This window comes from Schistocerca serialis, chromosome 3 (assembly GCF_023864345.2).
Source record: "Schistocerca serialis cubense isolate TAMUIC-IGC-003099 chromosome 3, iqSchSeri2.2, whole genome shotgun sequence".
In the NCBI taxonomy this organism is placed as follows: domain Eukaryota; kingdom Metazoa; phylum Arthropoda; class Insecta; order Orthoptera; family Acrididae; genus Schistocerca; species Schistocerca serialis.
Genome location: NC_064640.1, coordinates 557,272,162 through 557,293,184, shown reverse-complemented (window position 1 = coordinate 557,293,184; position 21,023 = coordinate 557,272,162). Strand labels below are relative to the sequence as shown.

Here is a 21,023-nt window from a genome sequence, read left to right as displayed (position 1 = left end):
GGCACGGACCATTTTCTTCCCAAGTCTGAGATTATGGCCCGTCTCAATGACCTTGTCGTTAACGGGCGGTTAAAGTAGAACAATCCCTACTTCTAATCGAACAAATTTAAATACTAACAGTTTCTTGTTTCAAAACTAATAATTTTTTAAGTTACACTCACTCTTTTCAATATGTTGAAAATCCGAGACGTAGAAAATACCGACAGTTCCTATTCGATACAACATCAGCATCGATCGTACTCAGATATTTCTCCAAAAGTCGATGTATCGATACTTATGATCATTTTGCCTACTTTTCATTCGACCTCAGAATTAACTTTCCCAGCCTATCACGAGGGCTATTTTTTTCTCAGCCTCCGATCAGTCATGAAATGGAAACCACAGAGAAAATTAAAAATGTTTTACTTGCAACATTTAGCTACTTCTGTACGCAGTCCTACCGTGGTACCAATTTTCCAATACCCTCGTCATAGGAGGCAGCCGCCTGTGATATCCAGCAGTTTCCCACGGTGGCGTGCAGCTCATTGCCTGTGCCAGAATACTTTTCTCATAGCCAGAGGTTCATGTGAGCAAAGAGATTAAAATCAGAGGGAGCCAAGTAGGAGCGTCTTCGTTTCACCTGCAGTATATGGTCGAGAATTGTCATGAGGAAGGAAATGCATGAAATTTACGTTATGTTGGCTGCATGAAATCTGGCGAAATCTCTCAGCAGGCACTTCACACTTGGGGGGAAACATTATTTCCTCGGCAGTTTTACGTGTTCACTGCGCGCTCAGAATTGAACAGTGCGACGTGACAAGTTATATGGACATACTAGAGAATATTATGCCACACTGCGCAAAGCTTCACCGGGTTTTCACTGCGGTTTTAATTTCGCAACCCATCGGAGGGCCTGGCTTTTGTAATATGCAGGGAACCATCATAAATGGCGCTGACTTCAGTTTAATTATTGTGTTTGAAAAAAAAAGTGTCATTTCTGTTCGTCCCACTGCGTATTTTCTTCAGTTTCCTTCTGTACTCTACTACAGAAGTTCTTTCTGTATATAGTCCAAGTTTCATCGAGCTATAATGTTTGGCAGTGGAAAAAGAAGGAAAACTAGATTTTAACTTCCCGTCGACGATGACGTAATGGCAGCTGGAACACAAGCTCGGATGAGAGTAAGAAAGGAAGAGCTCAGTAGCGTTATTTTCAGAGGAACCGTTCTGGAATTAACTTTAAGCGATTTAAGGGAATGGAGTACCTACGGATTTGAAACGCAGCCCTCCAGAATGCGAGTCAGGTGTCTTTATTACCGCAGTATCGTGCTCTTAGTGGTGCTCAACTATTTAATAGCTATCTTTCTGCCATTTATAGATTGCGGTAACAGTTTATAACCACAGATTCGGCAGCCAGAAAATTCATCCGAGGACGACCAAAAGCTGTGACGCGAGTCGATGATACTGTTGCGCAGTACCGCCACAACCCCATCTCTGGTGTTCCAGTGGAGGACAGAAGCAGCCTCATAGACATGACATTCAGAAATGTTTAGGTCAGTGGACGGAACAAATACAGACGTATGCGAAGTCGAAGCAGTCCTACTTTGAAGTCAGCCACTACTAATTATACGTACTTACTGACAGACAGCATTAAAAATCCTCTGTAAATCAGATCAATCAGTTTATGGGCACAGTTCCCACAGAAGTAAGGAGAGGAATGGCTCCAGAAGCTGAAAAACAAAAGCAAGAGACAGATTCCAGACACTCTATGTATGGACATATTTCTCAGCTGCTGAGACTGAAATCAAGAACGAGCTTTTTACTATCAACCAAATCTATCTTTTTATCACATAATAAACGCCAAGTAGAACTACGACGAAACTCGTCTCCAATAGCCCATGGCAAAACTCGAAAGAGTAGTTTTCTGGGGGGTTTAGAATTCACTTGTACGACTTGGAAAGCCCTTAATCGCGTAAGGACGGGTGTAAATAAATTGTGAACAAATGGGGCTACATTAGTACTTACGAACGGTGTAGATATGGTGAATTACAGGATCCATCCAACTTGCTAATCTGCAGAGCAATGGATGAACTGTGCACCTTAGAAATCATGGTTACAGCAAAAAACAAGGTTACTCAGATCGATATTTTCTGGACTAATTTTGGAGCTTGGACAACTGAAAACGTTGTTGGAGACGATTTTCATCACCGCATGACATGATGTAGTATTATTAGACATGTTTTAATGCGTTGACTCGGTGATGTTAACTAAATTTGTTTTAATACTGTAAATTATAATTTTACTTAAAAATTGTATTGTACCTACTGCGTGAGGTCTTGGACCAGAATAAAGTCAAAAGTATCAGCATAGAAAGGAAAGGAACCACGGAACGACGAGCAGGACTTTTGAAATGGGAGATGCGAACTGAGGGGCACAGATGCGCTAGGTGCGGCGCACCGCTGCCGTTGAGCCGCGCTCATAGTCTGCTTCCACACTTCAACTATCCGCGTCTCAGCAGTGTACCAACACAGGAAAACTCTTGCTCCGTCACGATATACGAGGGTTATTCGGAAAGTAAGGCCCGATCGGACGCGAAATGGAAACCACAGGGAAAATCAAAAATGTTTTATTTGCTACACTTTCCAGCTACTTCTCTACATAGTCGTCGCTCCGATTTACACACATGACGTAGCGGTGTACCAACTTTGCAAATTTCTCATCATAGAACGCACCCACCTGTGCTTTCGACCACTTCTCGACATTGGTCTGCAAATCGTTATCTGTGTCAAAATGCTGTCATCATAGCCAGCGGTTCGTGTGAGCAGACATGAACATCAGAGGGAGCCAAGTCCGTGCTACATGGTGGGTGATCAAACACTTCCCATCGGAAACACTGCAAGAGCGTCCTCATTGCCCCTGTAGTGTGCAGCCGAGAATAGTCATGAAGCCGGCCGTGGTGGCCGTGCGGTTCTAAAATGGTTCAAATGGCTCTGAGCACTATGGGACTGAACTGCTGTGGTCATAAGTCCCCTAGAACTTAGAACTATTTAAACCTAACTAACCTAAGGACACCACACACATCCATGCCCGAGGCAGGATTCGAACCTGCGACCGTAGCGGTCGTGCGGTTCCAGACTGTAGCGCCTTTAACCGCTCGGCCACTCTGGCCGGCGCCGTGCGGTTCTAGGCGCTCCAGTCTGGAACCGCGAGACCGCTACGGTCGCAGGTTCGAATCCTGCCTCGGGCATGGATGTGTGTGATGTCCTTAGGTTAGTTAGGTTTAAGTAGTTATAAGTTCTAGGGGACTGATGACCTCAGATGTTAAGTCCCATAGTGCTCAGAGCCATTTGAACCATTTGAATAGTCATGAAGAAAAAAATTCATAATAGTTACGTTGTGTGGGATGCATGAAATCAGACGAAATCTCTCACAGGCGCTCATGCTTGACGGAAGACACTATCTTCGAGGCATATTTAAGTGCTCACTGTGCGTTCGGAACCGAAAAGAGCGATGTGACGCTATCGACGGGCATACTAGAGACGCTGCCCAACACATATGAGCAGATTTGCACTGTCGTTTTCATTTTGCGATCTATCGAACCTTACTTTTCGAATAGCCTTCGTAGTCCGTTGAAGTAACGTGTGGAACGAGGCTCTTTCTAAAATGGATTGCCCAGAGATGAAAACAAATAAGTGATTGTTATTAGATACAGGCGAATACTTACGCGTATGGTGTGCGTATCGCATGTGCATCATGTCGCAGCCGTGGATATACTGGTACAACGTCTTCTCGATCAGGTCCTGCGGCTCGTAGCCCGTCAGCTGCGCCACCCTGCAAAATGCACCACCGTGCTCACTCACATCCTTCTTCAAACAAATTCTTGCATATTTCTGCAATTGTTAGCTATCAGTACAAAACTTAAGGATGTACTATGTATGTCAATCTCCTAATGGTAACTAGCGTATTAATAGAGTAACGGAAAAAGAGGAAGTTCTGGGAGAAACTGGAACGTGGTAGGCGTGAATGCGAGTTTCGTGATGTTACACATTCGCTATGCATAGCTTTCTACACTATATTTTTGGGTAAATTCGTAACGTCCAATACTGTCTAGCAAATTTAGAGAAACTGTGTACGAAGAACACTGCGACTTCTATGCTGCCACCAACGTATATCTTGCGTAGGGATAGTGACAAAAAGATAAGACAGATTAGGGCGCGTATAGAGGCATTTAGACACTTATTTTTCACTCACTCAATACGCGAAAGGAAGAGGACAGAAAATTGACAATATAGGTACGACGTAAAACTCCGATCCAGCTGCGTGTCTTTTATTCCGCCGCAACCGGTCTCAGATCTAGAAATGTCCTTTCAAGTGGTGAGTAAAGAAAATAAAGAAGCGAAATGTCGCAGATATAAGGTTTTTATAACATCCAATTATCTAAAGGCAACATCAGCGTACTTAGTTAAAATAAACTTTCTCAGTACGTCGCGTCATGCAGCTCTCAAACATTGCACAAAAGACTTTTTAAATGTTTAATATCACAGCTGTTATTTATTTACTGGGTGATTAGTTTCGAGCTTTGCCCATTTTCACAAGCTTCCCAATTACAGCGAACAAAATTGTTACCCACATCCGACACATACGCTCATAACAAACTTTGTTTTCGGTAATAGGTAACTTGTGAAAGTTGGCAAAGCCCGAAGATAGTCAGCCAGTAGATAAATGGCAGCTTTGGCGTCAAACATTTGAAAACCTCTTTTTCCAATTACTTAAAATGAAATACAGTAACGTAAATCAGTGAAGGTCCAGTATTAGAAAACAGTATTCTCGTGGAAACATAATGGGTGACAACTATTGAACTATATAAAATAAAATCGGCACAACTTCTGAACTGTTTGCATTAGGCCGTTCCAACTGCACGGTTGGCCGCAGGGCATGATGGGAATTAGTATGCGCATACGGCTTGGCTTAGCGACGAAGCCCACTTTCATCTGAACGTGTTCGTCAATAAGCAAAATTGGCGCATTTGGGGGACTGAGAATCCGTATTTCGCTATCGAGAAGTCTCTTCAACCTCAAAGGGTGACTATGTGGTGTGCAACGTCCAGTCATGGGATTCTCGGTGCGATATTCCTTGATGGCACGGCGACTACCGAACGGGGCTACATTAACAAGGTGTACTGCAACGAACCCAAAACCATGGTTGAGCTGGAAAAGAGCCATTCAGGAGGTCATCGACAACATCGATGTTCCAGCACTTCAGCGGTTCATCCAGAATTTCGCTATTTGTCTGCGCCACATCATCGCCAATAATGGCAGGCATATCGAACATGCCATAACCTAAATCCGAATATCTGAAGTGATACTTACATGTTGAATAAAGTGTGTGCACGGCGTAGTTTGTAACTAACTTACGTTTTTTTTTCATATAATTCAATAATTGTCACCCTGTATTAAAAGGCGCTGTCACCCGGAAACAGTTGCGAACATTATTTGTACATATATGCAAAGAACATGTCTTTCCCATGATGATACATTCATGGTGCGCGACTGTGTGCTGCTGTTTCTAGGAAACTGGACGCTATAATAACCTTATTTCTAATGCGTTTCGCTTGTGTATTCTCTTTAGGCACCGCTCGAAAATGTTCTTCATGGTCTGAGACCGATTGTGGTACGACAAAAGATGAGGAATTGAGGCGTTGTTTTACACATTGCTTTTACATTATCGGTTGCGACTATCCAAAACGACGCACAAAAGTGTAGATTCATAAAGTTGGCGACCCACCTCTGCATCTTCCAGGTGATATCCCGCGTTGCGGAACTATCATCTCATACGTTGATCTGGCACTAAATATATTTGTATTAATTAACACAGCTCTTGTCCTAGCTAAGGTACTGTCGACAACAAATCGTGTATCTGGCGTTCACATGTTGGCTCCGTAACGTCTCCTTGTGCCACTTCTCTACGTTCAAACACGTAAGATTGTGGTGCTCTTTCTATATGGTGTCATCACTTCGAACGTTGGACGAAATACCGCTGTACTTTACTAGCCATGCAGCCGGCCAGTGTGGCCGCGCGGTTCTAGGCGCTTCAGTTTGGAACCGCGTGACCGCTACGGTCGCAGGTTCGAATCCTGCCTCGGGCATGGATGTGTGTGATGTCCTTAGGTTAGTTAGGGTTAAGTAGTTCTAAGTTCTAGGAGACTGATGACCACAGATGTTAAGTCCCATAGTGCTCAGAGCCATATTTACTAGCCATGCCTTTGTTGGAGGCGGCATGTCCTTGCCTTCCTCTGAAATAAGAAGTGTGTTACCAGTCACTCATACGGTGACCTATAGTTTAATGTGGACTCCGAACCACGATTTAGCTTGCCTTTTTTCACATTCACAAATCATCACCAGAGCAATAAGTAACAGAAAACATACTGAAGGTGATTGAAGTGTAAGACCGAGAGCACTGGGTTTGCAAGTGACACGTACACACTAAGCGACCAAGCTACGTCATTATATGCGTATGGTGTCCTATTTCACATCTTAGCTGGCTATTTTATGACATTTAAAGCTATGAAACGTAACTCAGCATCGCAGTTTAGTGTCACAGTTCTATACATTTATACAGGATATTTCACGAGCAGCGGTAAATATTTTGTGAAATGGTAATAGAGACTACTCCTATTCCGTCTGAACAGGACGCGAAAGGCCCAACGGTACCGACCGATCGCCGTGTCATCATGAGTGCAAAGCGTTACTGGATGCGGATATGGATGGGCATGTGGTGAGCACACCGCCCTCCTGGTCGTTGTGTGCTTTCGTGAAAGGAGCCGTTACTTATTTATCAAGCAGATCGTCAATTGCCCTCACAAGTGCTGATTGCTGCCCGCTTGCCAACAGCGCTCGGCAGACCTGAACGGTCTCCCATACAATTGCTAGCCAAGCCCGACAGCGTTTAACTTTGGTCATCTGACGGCAGTCAGTGTTACTTCCCAACGCGGAAAGGCCTTAGGCTGGTATTACAGACTAATTTGAGTATAACATTCCATATAACAAGCGTCCAATTTTTATTGGTTACAGAGGTGCGGCTAGTTACAGTTTTTATTTCACGTCTTGGTACTCCAGTTTTTATGGGTTTGTTTATCGACTATCAGTTTGTTTAAGGTCAGTTTGTAAAGTTGTTCTTGAATGTACATAACTGAACTTTTCAACCGTGGTTGTAATTTGTTGGTCGAGTGGACTGTATCGTTTAAACATCATATAACAGGGCCTCTTTATATAGACGTTCTTGAAAAGGAGGTTCTGGCATTTTTGGAAATGTTTCCTTTGGCTACAAGGATGGGTAACTGCTTCCATCACGACAAGTCCCTTACACATTCTAGTCGTAAGGTTACACAACATGTAAACCCAACATTTCGCGGAAGATGGATCGGCAGAAAAGGTCACATTTCTCGGCAACCAAGTTCCTGGGACCTTTATCCTTTACAGTTTTATCTGTGGGGCTGATTGAAAGGTAAAGTCTACAAAGTCAAAGTAAACACAAGAGACGAAATGATCGTTGGAATTGTGAATACTGCCGCTCTTATGAAAGACCACCAAGACGACCTGGTGCTGTTAAGAGAATTCGAAAGTGCATCGAAAAGTCAGAGGTGGAATTTATGAAAATCAACTTTGCGGTTAATCATTTGCCTTTGCTCAACACCGTCTGTAAGTATTTGTTTGGGTTACATTCTAACAGCTGTATCTCTGTAACCAATAAAACTTGGACACATGTTATATGGAATGTTTTATTCGAATTAGCCTATACTGCCGCCTCCTAAAATAGTTAACATTGCTCCTAAAACACCCTGTACATGTTTACACTGATCTTCAGAGAAAACAATGACAATTTCAATATGTATGTCAGCTTCAAATTTGTCGAGTATTTACCTTCTGAATAACGAAGTGGTCGATATTCATATCTAGTTTTTGTTATCTTCAAAAATTTCTTACGTTGTAGGGCGCCACCTTAGAGAAGGTATAATAAATAATTAGAGACTATTTTTCGTGCTTTATGGTAAGACCCAGGACTGTTATTGGAGAGGGCGGCGGTTCAAATACCTGTTCGGCCTTACAGATTCAGGTCTTCCGTGGCTTCCGTCAGACGGATTTCGTGATTGAAGGACAATTGAGAAGGACAGTGAAGGCTCCATTTCTCGTCCTTCATTACTCCGAGCTTTATCTCCGTCTCTAATGACCTAGGCGTCGACAAGAGGTCAAACCCTCGTCTTCCTTTTATCATGTGTTAAGCGCATCTACACGAGGACATTCTCCGTCCAACTTCGCGCATGCGTGTAGAATGGCACAAGGAAGATAATGCATTTCGCCTACGTGTATTTAAATTTTAAAAATCAGTTAACTACAGGTTTATAGCGACTGAAAATGTCTGCAGCACTAGGACGCAAAACTGTATTGAATATATCCGGCATTGTGAGAATAGGAGAAAGCGATTATCAGCAGATAATCAAATGCAAAGGTATAACAATTTTAAAAACTTTCTGTAAAACTTTATAAAACTTTCAAAAAAAATTTTTTTGTCTCAATCGCAACCATTTTCAGAGCTGAGCAAAGACAAACCAACAGAAAAGTGTCTTAATTAAGAAGTTATTTAAAAATTGCTGTTGGCTTATATGAAAAATTTACAGGAAATTAACATACCACTTAGTATTATAAGAGCACTAGCAGTATACAACACCGTTGCATCATCCATAACATTCTTATTTTAAATCTTTAGATAAAATCCATTATGTACAGCCTAAAACGGTGTTGGTTTTAGACTTTACATAAGGGATTTTACCTGGAGATTTTAAATTAGAATATTATGGACGATGCAAAGGTGTTGCAGACTGCTAGTGCGTTTATAATACTGTAAGTGGTATGTTAAATCCCTGTAAGTTTTTTAACGAAAGTCAACAGCAATTTTTACACAACTTGTTACATAAGGCAATTTTTCTTTTGATTTGCTTCTTCTCCGACCTAAAGATGGTAGTTAGCTACCGAAAGTGATCATGACTCGCAAAAAAAAATTTCTAATATTAAATGCGATTGAGGTAGTATGTAGACAGTTCTTGAAAATTTTAAAAAGTATTACAGAACCTTTTTAAAAATTTTTATAATTTTACCGTTGACAAAACTTTAGGTACAGAAAAATGACACGGATCACAGTCTTATGCTCATAGGAAACCTTCACTGTATGTGTAAACTTTCTTCCGCGTGTTTTCTCGTTTCAACGGCTTATGTGCATTACCCATGATGAACTACCACAAATCCAAGTGACTGCGAAAAACCACCTAACATCCAGCCAGGCCAGCTAGTGCAGCAGCCAGCGACCTCAGTCGGACTCGCCGCGCTTCCTCCTAAGCTAACGTTACCTAATCAGCACGTGCTTTTCAGAAATAGAGAAAACCAGGCAACGTGTTTATTGCGGCACGTGTGTACGAAGCGGTGGCACAGAGGCGGCAGGGAGCGCTGGTTGAACGACGTAAATCACACCGGAGGCTGAGCTACTTGTGGCGAGAGGGCTATTTGCGGGCTGTAGAATATCGAGTATCTTCCCAGGCGGGCCGAGCCCCCATGCGTAACCCAATCTTTATGTGCGCGCGAGATGACGCGGCTCCCGTTTCATGGAGGTGGGTGGCGGACCACCGCAAGTTCTCACACGACCCTCCGCCGCCCCATCACGGATTTCCGTTGTCTCTTCCACTGATAATTCCCTCGATCAAAATCATTTCTAACCGATAATTATCGAAAGCTCCTTTTTGAGACTACACTATCGTTGGAGGTCTGCGAGACATGCTATCCGCAAACGCAGGATCCTTATCCTTCACCGCATCCAAGGACATTAAAATTTTCTAAACCAGTTAACCCGTCCGGTAGCCGAAGCTCTGATGGGAGCCTAAATATTCGTCCGTTAATGGAAGAAACTGGTAATTTGCAATTCACTGACTAAGAATATTGAGGCCTATCGCTACCACATTTTAATATAACACAGCCTGACACATTCTTGATATTATTGCTTCCTGCCATAAGTACGTATATGGATTTTGTGAACTTTTCTGGGGAATATTTGCGCAACAGTGGGAAGTCAAATGAAGTGTTAAGAGTTGTCATCATTTGTTTCATATTGTTAAAAACGTCTATATTCTTCGTTTATCAAAGATACGCCAGTTCAACAGAAACGCAAACCACGTTAACGTGCTACAGTTCTCAATATAATAAGTGTTCCACTGCATACTTATAAATACATTTAATAGAAACGTTGATACATTCACTGATTTTCTACTGAAAATTATTTATGTCGTATGTGACATACAGACATGAGTCAGACCATGGAACGAAGATTCCAGTGGAGCGAGTATCATAGAACAGCATGTCGCTTTGTGGCAACTTTCGGTTATGCCCTAACCTATCTCTGTTACTGTAAATGAGATTGGAGGTATGCAAGTCTGGTTTCAAATCAAATGGCTCTGAGCACTACGGGACTTAACTTCTGAGGTCATCAGTCCCCTAGAACTTAGAACTACTTAAACCTAACTAACCTAAGGACATCACACACATCCATGCCCGAGGCAGGATTCGACCCTGCGACCGTAGCGGTCGCGCGGTTCCAGACTGTAGCGCCTAGAACCGTTCGGGCACCACGGCCGGCAAGTCTGGTTTGATGGAAGCAGAACGTACGCGTAATTGCGCGAAAACTAGGAAGAAGGGCGTATCCCCATCTTTCACCCTTACATCACCTGCCCTTATCAGAACACGGCATTCGAAACAATACAGTGGCCCTCCGACTCGAATGATTAAGAATAGTGACTTAAAACAGTAATTACTTATCATATTTAATACAAATAGATGAAAATCGTAACACCCACACTGTCTTTTAAATTTTACTTACAAAGTAATTATAACTGCGGATATCTGCAGATATACCGGCTGATATCTATCGGTGCAGGCTCTTATCCGCCAAAGAGTTATTCGATATCCGCGCGCAAGGGACTAGAAAGGGAGGAGATGCTTGCGAAAGGGGTGAGAGTGGGTTGTAGTCTCTCCCCAACATTACCAAATGCTTACAATGAGCAAGCAGTAAATAAAGCCTAGGAGAAATTTGGAAAGCGAAAAGTTCAGGAAGAAGAAAGGAAACCTTTAAGGCTTGCTAAATACATCGTAATTCTGTCAGAGATGGTAAAGGACTTGAAAGTGCAGGTGAACGGAATGCATAGTGTCTTGGAAAGAGATCGTGTGATGAACATCGACAAAAGTGAAATAAGCCTAATGGAATGTAGTCAAATTAAATAAAATGAACTGACGAAATTACCTTAAGAAAAGGGAGACTAAAGGTAATCGATGATATCTGCTGTATGGGCAGCAAAATAACTGACGATGGCAGAAACGGAGTGAACAAAACATGGAGACTGCAATAGTGAGAAAAGCGTTTCAGAAAGGAAGAAATATGTTAACAAAAATGTAAATTTAACAGTTAAAACGTCTTTTCTGAAGGTATTTGTCTGGAGTGCAGCCTTGTACGGAAGTGAAACGTGGACGATAAGCAGTTCAGAAAAGAAGAGAATTGTAATGCCGTGTTAAAGAAGAATGTTGAAAATTAGAAGAGTGGATCGAATAATTAATGAGGTGGTACTAAATAGAATTAGTGGGGGAAAGAAATTAATGGCACAGCTTGACTAAAAGGGTGTATCGGTTGGTAAGACGCGCCCGAAGACATCAAGGTGTCGTCAGTTTGGTAATGGAGTGAAGTGTGGCGGGCTTAAATGGTAGAGGGAGACGAAGGCTTAACTAAAGCAAGCAGGTTAAAATGGACGGCGGCTGCAAGAGTTACGCAGAAATGAAGAGTCTTCGTTGTTGTTATTTTTTCTTTATTTATGAAAGATCCTCAGTAGTGATTTTTTTTATTAAATTCTGGGTATCACTTATGTATCCCCTGGAATTGTCCCTTGTTCTTCTGCATACACCAGAATATCCATTTTTCGGCGTTTTCAAGCATCTAAACACATCACATTCGCTATGTCTTTTTTAAAAACGTGTGAAGTGTTTAGATGAGTTGCGTTCGCAAACCCCGAAAATCGTACCTCCTGATGTACACACAACAACGAGTCATAATTCCAGGTGGCACTTAGATGCGATAACAAATTCCAAAAATTGCCACAGAGGACGCTTTTTAAATAAAAGCAAGCAAAACGCATGCGGCATAAAAGAAGCAGCCTTTTTTTTAGTTGCATAGACAGAGTACATCTCAAAGAAGATAAATATAATAGTAATAGTAATAATAATAATAATATGAAGAGGTTCTCTTAGAATAGAGGTGCATCAAAACAGCCTTGGGACTGAAAACCACAACAACAGCAAAATCCGAATCCGCGCAGACCTCTAACCGTCGTAGGCGGTCGATAATATTTGCACCTGACGATATGAAGCGAAGGAATTGTTTTTCAAACTTGCCAGCAGATAAGTATTGCTGATACTGGCCTAATCTGATTCAATTTTCTTCATAATGGATTAGGGAACACATTGATCGGACGCATGTTACTGGGTAGTTTGTTTCGTAGACGAATGACTCACATTTAGAGGAGATACAGGAATATTTAGAATTATGCACTGCTACAGCCAAAATTCTGCACACTTCAGATCTTGTACTACAGCTACGGAATGATTATAAGTGATACACAACCACAGGTAGTCAAGACTTTAGTGACTAAGGAACCAATGGAAGAAAAACAAGTCAACTGAAAATCACATTACTTAAATGTTTACGTCCACAGTAAATGAGAATATGATGCACTAAAACGTTGATGGATCAGCTGCATTTTACAGACGTAGCTTTTTCACGCTTTCACGGCTACCCATATGCGTCTAAAGTTTCCTCTGTGTGTTCTGTGTTGAAGTATATCACTTCACAGAGATTCGGCAATGCTACTGACTGCACTATTTTCTATTTTATTGTAGGAGGAACTATGTTTATTTATGCACAATGCATCCCTTTATTACTCACAAACAGCTTTGCTGAAGATTAACTGCATTTTTTTAGTATTATCTTTGTAAACATTACTATTATTTAAAAAGATGATTGATAATTAAGACAGGTTTAATTACCGAATGTATTACCGCGAAATATGGGAGAGAGTGTCATAGAAATGATACAGGTTTTGGGATGGACATCATTAAAAGAAAGGCGTTTTTCGTTGCGACGGAATCTTCTCACGAAATTCCAATCACCAACTTTCTCCTCCGAATGCGAAAATATTTTGTTGACACCGACTTACACAGGGAGGAACGATCACAAAGATAAAATAAGGGAAATCAGAGCTCGTACGGAAAGATATAGGTGTTCATTCTTCCCGAGCGCTATACGAGATTGGAATAATAGAGAATTGTGAAGGTGTTCCGATGAACCTTCTGCCAGGCACTTAAATGTGATTTGCAGAGTATCCATGTAGATGTAGACGCAGAATGTACGTTTTCAACGGTATAGTTGAAACGTGCTTACTATTCTTTGACGTCTTAGGATGTGCCATATCAACCGAATCATTTCTTTCAAAAAGCTGTGCCATAAACTTCTTTTCTCTCCGATTCGATTTAGCACCTCTTCATTAGTTATCCGATTTACTCATCTAATTTTCGGAAAAGGTTTTCTTGATGTTCCAAGTCTGCATTTCATATCCACAATAATTCTGCCTTCTTCACTTATTTTGCTGCCCAAATAGCAAAACTCGTCTACTACTTTTTAGCGTCTTATTTCATCTGATTCCATGAGCACTTCCTGGTATAATTAGACTTCATTTCATTACCCTTGTTTTATTTTTATTGATGTAAATTTTATAACCTCTTTTCAAGAAAATATTCATTCCGTTCAAATGATCCTCCAAGTACTTTGCAGTTTCTGGCAGAATTACAATGTCGTCCGGAAAATCTTAAATGTTTTGTTTCTTCTCCCTGAAATTTATTTTTCTTTCCAAATTTGTCCTTGGTTTCCTTTACTGCATCCTCAGAAAAGAAACCGATTAACGAACATACGCGAATCATGTGTATGTATGGGATATGAGTAGTGTATCAACTGATCATTCGCACATTAAGCGCTAAACTGTGAAAGTGCTCTAAATAAGCATTTTGTATATCGCAATGCGAGAAATTGCGTTGTACAGTGTTGATGACTGTACCGGACTTTGCCAGAAATCGGTCGTGATTTAATGTCTACACTTTTCTTAAAAATCTAATCGTGGATTATTGCAGATTTAATAATTATTTAGCTGAAAAAGGCGTCGTAACTCATTACTAACCTAAATGGACGAATTTATTATATTTTTCTCTTCGTGAGTTTAAAATGAAAAAAGGATTGAACGTGTTTCTTTCGTCTTGAAAACAATTAACTACATTCACGAACATGAGAGATAGGACGCATAATGCAGGATGGCCAAAATGAAAATGACTCCAAAAGAGTTCCCTAGAAGTCGCGGCAACGTAATGTTAACAGCAAACAGGTGAGCAAGAATTAGCAAGATGGAGCAACAAAACACACCGCACTTACAACCTTGCCACGAGCTCAAAAGGCGTTGGATGACGAAAGGACAGACAACAGGGGCAGCAAACTATCCTGGCATCCAAGATTCCAAGATCGCATGATCTCTCGCCCTGTATTTTTTTTTTTTTCGAAGGTTGGAGAATCAGGAGCTGTGAAATCATTCCTTATTGTTTCACATTGGATGAGATGCAGCGGAATACTGAAAATTCTGTTACTGCCATTTCCCAATCACAGCTGCTACGGTTTCTGATAGATTGACAAAACACGCACAGCATTGCATCGACGTCAAGGGAGGCCATTACCAGTGTATTCTGAAGAAAAGTGGTTCTCCTGTTCATTAGTCAGTGTAATTTATTTCATGTCAGGCTTGTAAACATTATTCGGGCCAGTTTTGTTTTGGCCAGCCTGTATTCAGTGCCTTGAGAATAAAATGGGGAATTAGGACAAATTCTAACCATTGCCATATTTAGAAATTTGCGCTTAACCGTCGACTGGATTTTACTGCTAACAGCCACGGAAAATACAACGAGGTAAGGTATAGATAATCACTTATCATTGTAACTGCACTTTCCATTTATTATGTTATAATCACAATATCCGTTGAGATAAACAATGGAAACAATAGAAAATCACTTTGCTATGTTACGTTTATTAAGGAAAGAACAAAATTCCTTTTGACGCTGGGTTGAAACATTGCTGAGCAAAACCGCAACTTCAACCGCTATATATAGCTTCGCCAGAGAAACGTGAATACATTCCAAGGCAAAAATAGTCTTCGCAGTCGTTTTCAGTAGGAATTCCACTCGCTTTCATGAGGTTGCATTTTCGGTTTCTCACCATTTGTTGTTTTCAGAAACGAGTTACATTGGAACTTTTCCGGTCACTCAGAACTAGCTTTAATGGGGCATTATTGTCTCACGGCGAAGCACTATAGGATCAGTGTTAAATCGAGTCATAACATAGATTTTCATGTGCTGTATTATTTCCAAGTTTTGGCTGTCTGTCACGTTCAGGAAACAATCAATTGCGTAAATAATGTTGCCAACTCACCTGTAAAAAAACATCGGTAAGTTGATGAACTTATTTCTGGGCAACATTCCTGGATCAGTCATGCTCACCGAGAAATTCAGGATGCAAAAGAAGATGTAAGATTAGGGTATAACATCCCGTCGACGACTAGGAGATTAGAACGGAGCAAAATCTCATATTCATGAAGGACATCTGCCGTCTACTCTTCAAAATAATCACCTCGGCGTTTTTCTTCAGCATTTCAAGGAAATCTACCGGTATATCTAGATGGGCAGACGGAGCTTGAATTGTAGTCCTCCCGAATCCAATGTCTTATCGCCGCAGCACCTCACCCGGTAATTCAGAGTAAATGAAGAAAGTATTTACATCTGATAAAAGGAATGCGAATTGTCTTTGAACTGAAATAAACACAGAGAAAGAATTTGATAGCATCCGAATACAACGTCAGAGGTGAATATCAGGAGCACGTCGTATGGTTTAAATACTTAGTGGCAGTACTAACAAGCGATATGAAACAATTAAAATCTGTGGTAGGGACGGCGCGTAGAAGACTTGAATTTGTTTTAATAGTTGTGAGTAAGTGCTACGAACTGAAGAATTATTTTACGGGTACTGTGACCGATTTTAGTCATAATACTACTCTCTCTCTCTCTCTCTCTCTCTCTCTCTCTCTCTCTCTCTGTGTGTGTGTGTGTGTGTGTGTGTGTGTGTGTGTGTGTGTATGTGTGGTAGAATATAGGGGACAGACAAGCATGGGTTCGAATACGTTTATTTTTATAAGTATCACATGTAAAAACAAAACATTATTATTCCAGGGAAAAATTCACAGAACATAAAAGGGGAAACGCATCTGGAGCCACCATCGACTTGCTCGCGCAGGGAGAATGAAAGTCGATAAACGGTGTTAGAATGCCTACAGAGGCATACACACAACCATTTTCCCCTCGTTCCATACGCGAATGGAATAAGATGGAAAACCGCTGAGGTTGATGCGAAATTCGCTCCACCACGGGTACACAGATCCACTGCTGGCCATTAAAACTGTAACTCCAGGAAGAGTAGCATTAACACAGTTTTACTTATTGTACGGATATAATACTACAGAAAACATGATTAGTTTTGTAAGTGATATGGGAGTGTATAGGGAGCGAAATTTTGTTCATAGAGCTGTCAGCTTTGGCGCAGTGTGTCTAAAATTGGTGGAGATCGTGACGAACTGAACTTGGCTGACAGACGTGGATACATCATTCAATGCTGCTTCAGCTTTGTCCTAAACTTCATCAGTCGTAGTGGCTGGTGAGTGGGAGCGTGCCTGTCTCTTGGTTATCCATGACCACACGTTTTCAGTGGGTGAGTGATCTGGAAACGTGGCTACCAGGGCAACGGCGGAGCAGCCTCTGTATCCAGGAACGTCAGGACAGCAAGGGCAACGCATGAACTTGCATTACCTTGTTAAAAGATAGCCGCGCGGGATTAGCCCAGCGGTCTTAGGCGCTGCAGTCATAGGCAGTGAGGCTAGTCCCGGCGGAGGTTCGAGTCCTCCCTCGGGCATGGGTGTGTGTGTTTGTCCTTAGGATAATTTAGGTTAACTAGTGTGTAAGCTAAGGAACTGATGACCTTAGCAGTTAAGTCCCGTAAGATTTCACACACATTTGAACATTTTGTTAAAAGATAACTTTACGAGGCAGGGTACAGCCACCGGCCTTAACACATCATAAATGTAACGCTTGCTGTCCACAGTTGCTACCCCACTGTATAGTGTTGTCGTCGATCGCATCACTGCAGTGTATTCTACCGCTTCAGGAGAAGCGGGCTATTTCTTGACTCAAAGTACGCAACGTGACTGTACGACTGGAAGGCTGAATGAACAATACGTCTTTCCTTTCGTGCGCTAGTCGTGTGGAACTAATGAGATTCTGCATAGTTTCGAGTATGAACCTCTTGAACCCATCGATTCCGAATTCTCATGACAGTCTTGGGAACCTGGACAGCGCGTGCAGGCCACGATCCTTCACTGTCGAATTCCGACACGTTCACGAGATCTCCTCCTCAAAAAAAAAAAAAAAAAAAAAAAAAAAAAAAAAAAAAAAAAAAAAAATTAAATGCGATTTATGAATGAGAAACCGACTATGTATTCTCCCCTTATACACTAGATGTAGACAGTGCGGTTGTGCTGGAAAGTTTATCATTTGCACAACAACAATGTAATACGTATCGTGCCAATTTTACGTCTGTTGCATGCCGCCTTCACGGAGGCCAGTGATGCAGGTATAGATATATCTGAAACAAACAGTCGTCGGAAGTAAGCAGGGGAGGAAGCGCAGGAGCAGGGCGGCACGAACCTGGCGTCGAGGAAGATGAGCTTGAGGTCGAGGCTGGCGCGGAACATGAACATGTTGCAATGCAGCTTGATCTCGGTGATGGCGCTGGGGGGCAGCGAGTGACCCACCGCGACGAGCCCCACGTTCTGGTAGCAGCTGTCGTACGGAGAAGACTCCAGAGTGAACTGCTTCACCTTCAGGTAGCCAGAGCAGTGGATCACCTGCCACACACAACAAGTGGCTACATATAATAAACACTACTGTTGGTGCTAATGTTCATATGAGGAATAGTAATCATAATAAAGGCAATGGCAGTAACAACCACACTTTTTTTCATTTCAACTTCATTCTTCTTGTTTTCTTTCATTTCTATATTTTTCTCTTAATATAGTTGTACAATGCAAAAAAGAAAATAATCTTAGGAAAAACTATCCGAGCTTTCCTTACCCGAAAGCTTTATCTCGCAGTCCACAAACATCCAATCACAGTAAAATAAAACACTGTAATACACGGCGGTTATAATTAAACTTCCTTGCTTTAGAGGGCCCCCATGAAAACCAGTGATCGTAGGACAATGAAACTTCGTGGAAACATTTGTAAGGATACGTGGAATAGAAATAACGGATAAACTATTAAAAGAAAAACATTTTAATTTCCATATAAGAGGGTAACATTTGTTAATAGCGTACCATATTTATGTTCCATGTTACTAACGTTGGTCAATGCGGCGACCGTCTGCATCCATAACAACCTGGAACCGCACTAGAGAGGGATATACTGCTACCCGAAACCCCGAAACATCTCAGGTGGGATTTTGGCTACCTCCCTCGCTATGCTCCTCCTCAGCCTTCAACGTCTGTTACGATCCCGTTGATAAATACTGTCTTTCAGGTAACCTCACAGCCAGAAATCACACGGGTTCAAATCTGGTGATCTTGGTGGGCACGCAGTTTGGAACGATCGGCCGATGAACTTCCGAACCATAATCCTCAACGCCAGTGCGGAAAGAGGACCTGTCATATCCCTTTAATGCATCGATTCCCGCGAAGAGCAGCAGTACTACTGCCGTTTTTTGATAAAACAGCTTTACGAGCAGAACCCTGTTCAACTTGGCCAAACCGATGTTGACTGTCTGCAACTGTAGCGAAGGTTTAATTACAACCTCTCACTGTCTTGGACTTACACTCGATCAGAAACTAACCTCGAGTCTCCACGAACTAACAGTCCAAAAGAAAGCCTACAATAGATTGGAACTTTTAAAACTGCTAAAAGGCCCAACCATTTTCCATATCAACAAGACCTCATCCGTCTCATGCTAATCTATATCGCATAGACTACTGTTCTTCCAAATTTTGATGACTTCCTCAAAATCCTAGAATGCAATGCACTCGACCTTGCCTTCCGTATCCATCTACGCTACACCACCGATTTCCTTTAGCAGTTAATACAATTTCCCCATCACCTCCAACACTTATAACTCCTAGGCCTCTCCTACATCTCCCATGAACACCCTATAGTCTCCAACATCCTTAACCCTGGTTAGTTGCCTCACCTCTATCAAGATGCCACCCACTTTCCCTCTTCATGCACTTCATATACTCACCCAACGGAATTTCACTTGCCTTCCCGTCCCAGACTGTCAACTCATACCCGAGATCTACCCCTCCTTCCAAGTATAACCTACCCTAACCATCTCACCCCAAATTAACGCATCAACCCACTCTTTCCATGTGCAACTGACATTCTACTCCTGTCTTAACACCTGCAACCCAACTATTAGATCATTTCCACAAAGACATCGCTCATCTTTTTCCTAACATTCTCTCCAAGGCCTCCCACAACCCAGTCCCCAAGCAGAATTATCATGACGGCGTACCACATCGCCTTATTTGAGACGTAGAATACATTAGATCACCATCATAATTTTCATAAACAACAACACCTGTATTTTAGCCTCCATAACTATTTTACTCTGAACTATTTTTAAAGATCAATGGCTGAAGGGTGGCAACAGGGCCATCGCCAACCCGCCTCATCTCGTTGGGGAAATAGTTTTCCTAAGTGCTTTCTGATACGCTAGAATTTAGCATACAGTTCCATTTACAACAATCCCAGTTGACCCTGGGCCTGTGTTGTATAAATAGCACCAAGCGGAAATAACTTTTATCTTACTAGCGCAGGTCTTTCTTGTTGCTGCACATTACGACGAAACCTGGCACGGGAACTCCACTTAAAGGAGTTCACATAACAACAGCCGAGTCTGGCAGCTTTGCTTTCAGTTTTAGCACATTTCTCGAATACTTTTGCAAGAAGCTTCACCGCCAACGTTTACGAGAGTTATATCACTGAACTTGTTAAGCCTTAAAATGACGTAAACGCCTTGAAAAAGTACGTATATTGTTCAATTAAAAAACCATACTTCCTTCAATATCTCGATCGATACAGCAGTTTAAAGTATTACCCATGTAACAAATTACGTGCCCCTTTGCCAAATATCATTATCGTAATCATCGTTTCGGTATCTTCGACTATTCACGAATTAAAAGTGATGCTAGTTTCAGATAATTCACCTTGTGTGGCTGAAGTGTTACATATATACACAGGGTGAGTCACTAACTATTGCCACCTAGAATAACTCCTAAAGTATAACAGTAGCTGAAAAGTTTGTGGGACAAATGTTGCATGGGACAACGGCGGCCATGATGTTACGTTGGTTTTTTATTGCTAGGTGGGGTCGCGTCAGAGATATTTTTAATATATAGGACCCTATTTCATCGAAGGAAATCTTAATGGTAGGAAGTACACACATTCCTGCAAAAAACATTAGGTCTGTTATTAGAAGAAATACCTGTAGGAACAAGGAACAGAATGTGGTATCAACACGATGGGTGTCAGGCACATTTTTCGCTGATGGCTAGAAATGAGTTGCAGATACAATTCCAAAATCGTTGGATTGGACGCGGAGGAGATGCGTCGTGGCCGGCTCGCTCGCCAGACTTGACGCCCTTGGATTTTTTCTTGTGGGGATTCGCAAAAGGCATTGTTTATAAAGTCGTTCCAACTGCACCTGAAGATATGCGAGAGAGAATTGTCAGAGCATGTGATTCGATAAGCGCCGAAGTGATAAGGAGTACCACTCAATCC

The 21,023-nt window shown here is 41.8% G+C and overlaps 1 protein-coding gene across 1 annotated transcript in view; it reads right to left on the bottom strand.

Annotated features, from left to right (window-relative positions):
* LOC126471011 (single-minded homolog 2) overlaps window positions 1–21,023 on the bottom strand; it is a 136,438-nt gene that overhangs the window by 10,556 nt on the left and 104,859 nt on the right. Inside the window, exons 6-7 of the mRNA XM_050099070.1 lie at window positions 17,901–18,100; window positions 3,701–3,807 (exon numbers count right to left, since the gene is read on the bottom strand). Of these exons, the coding sequence (XP_049955027.1) occupies window positions 3,701–3,807; window positions 17,901–18,100 (307 nt within the window). The remainder of the gene's footprint in view (window positions 1–3,700; window positions 3,808–17,900; window positions 18,101–21,023) is intronic.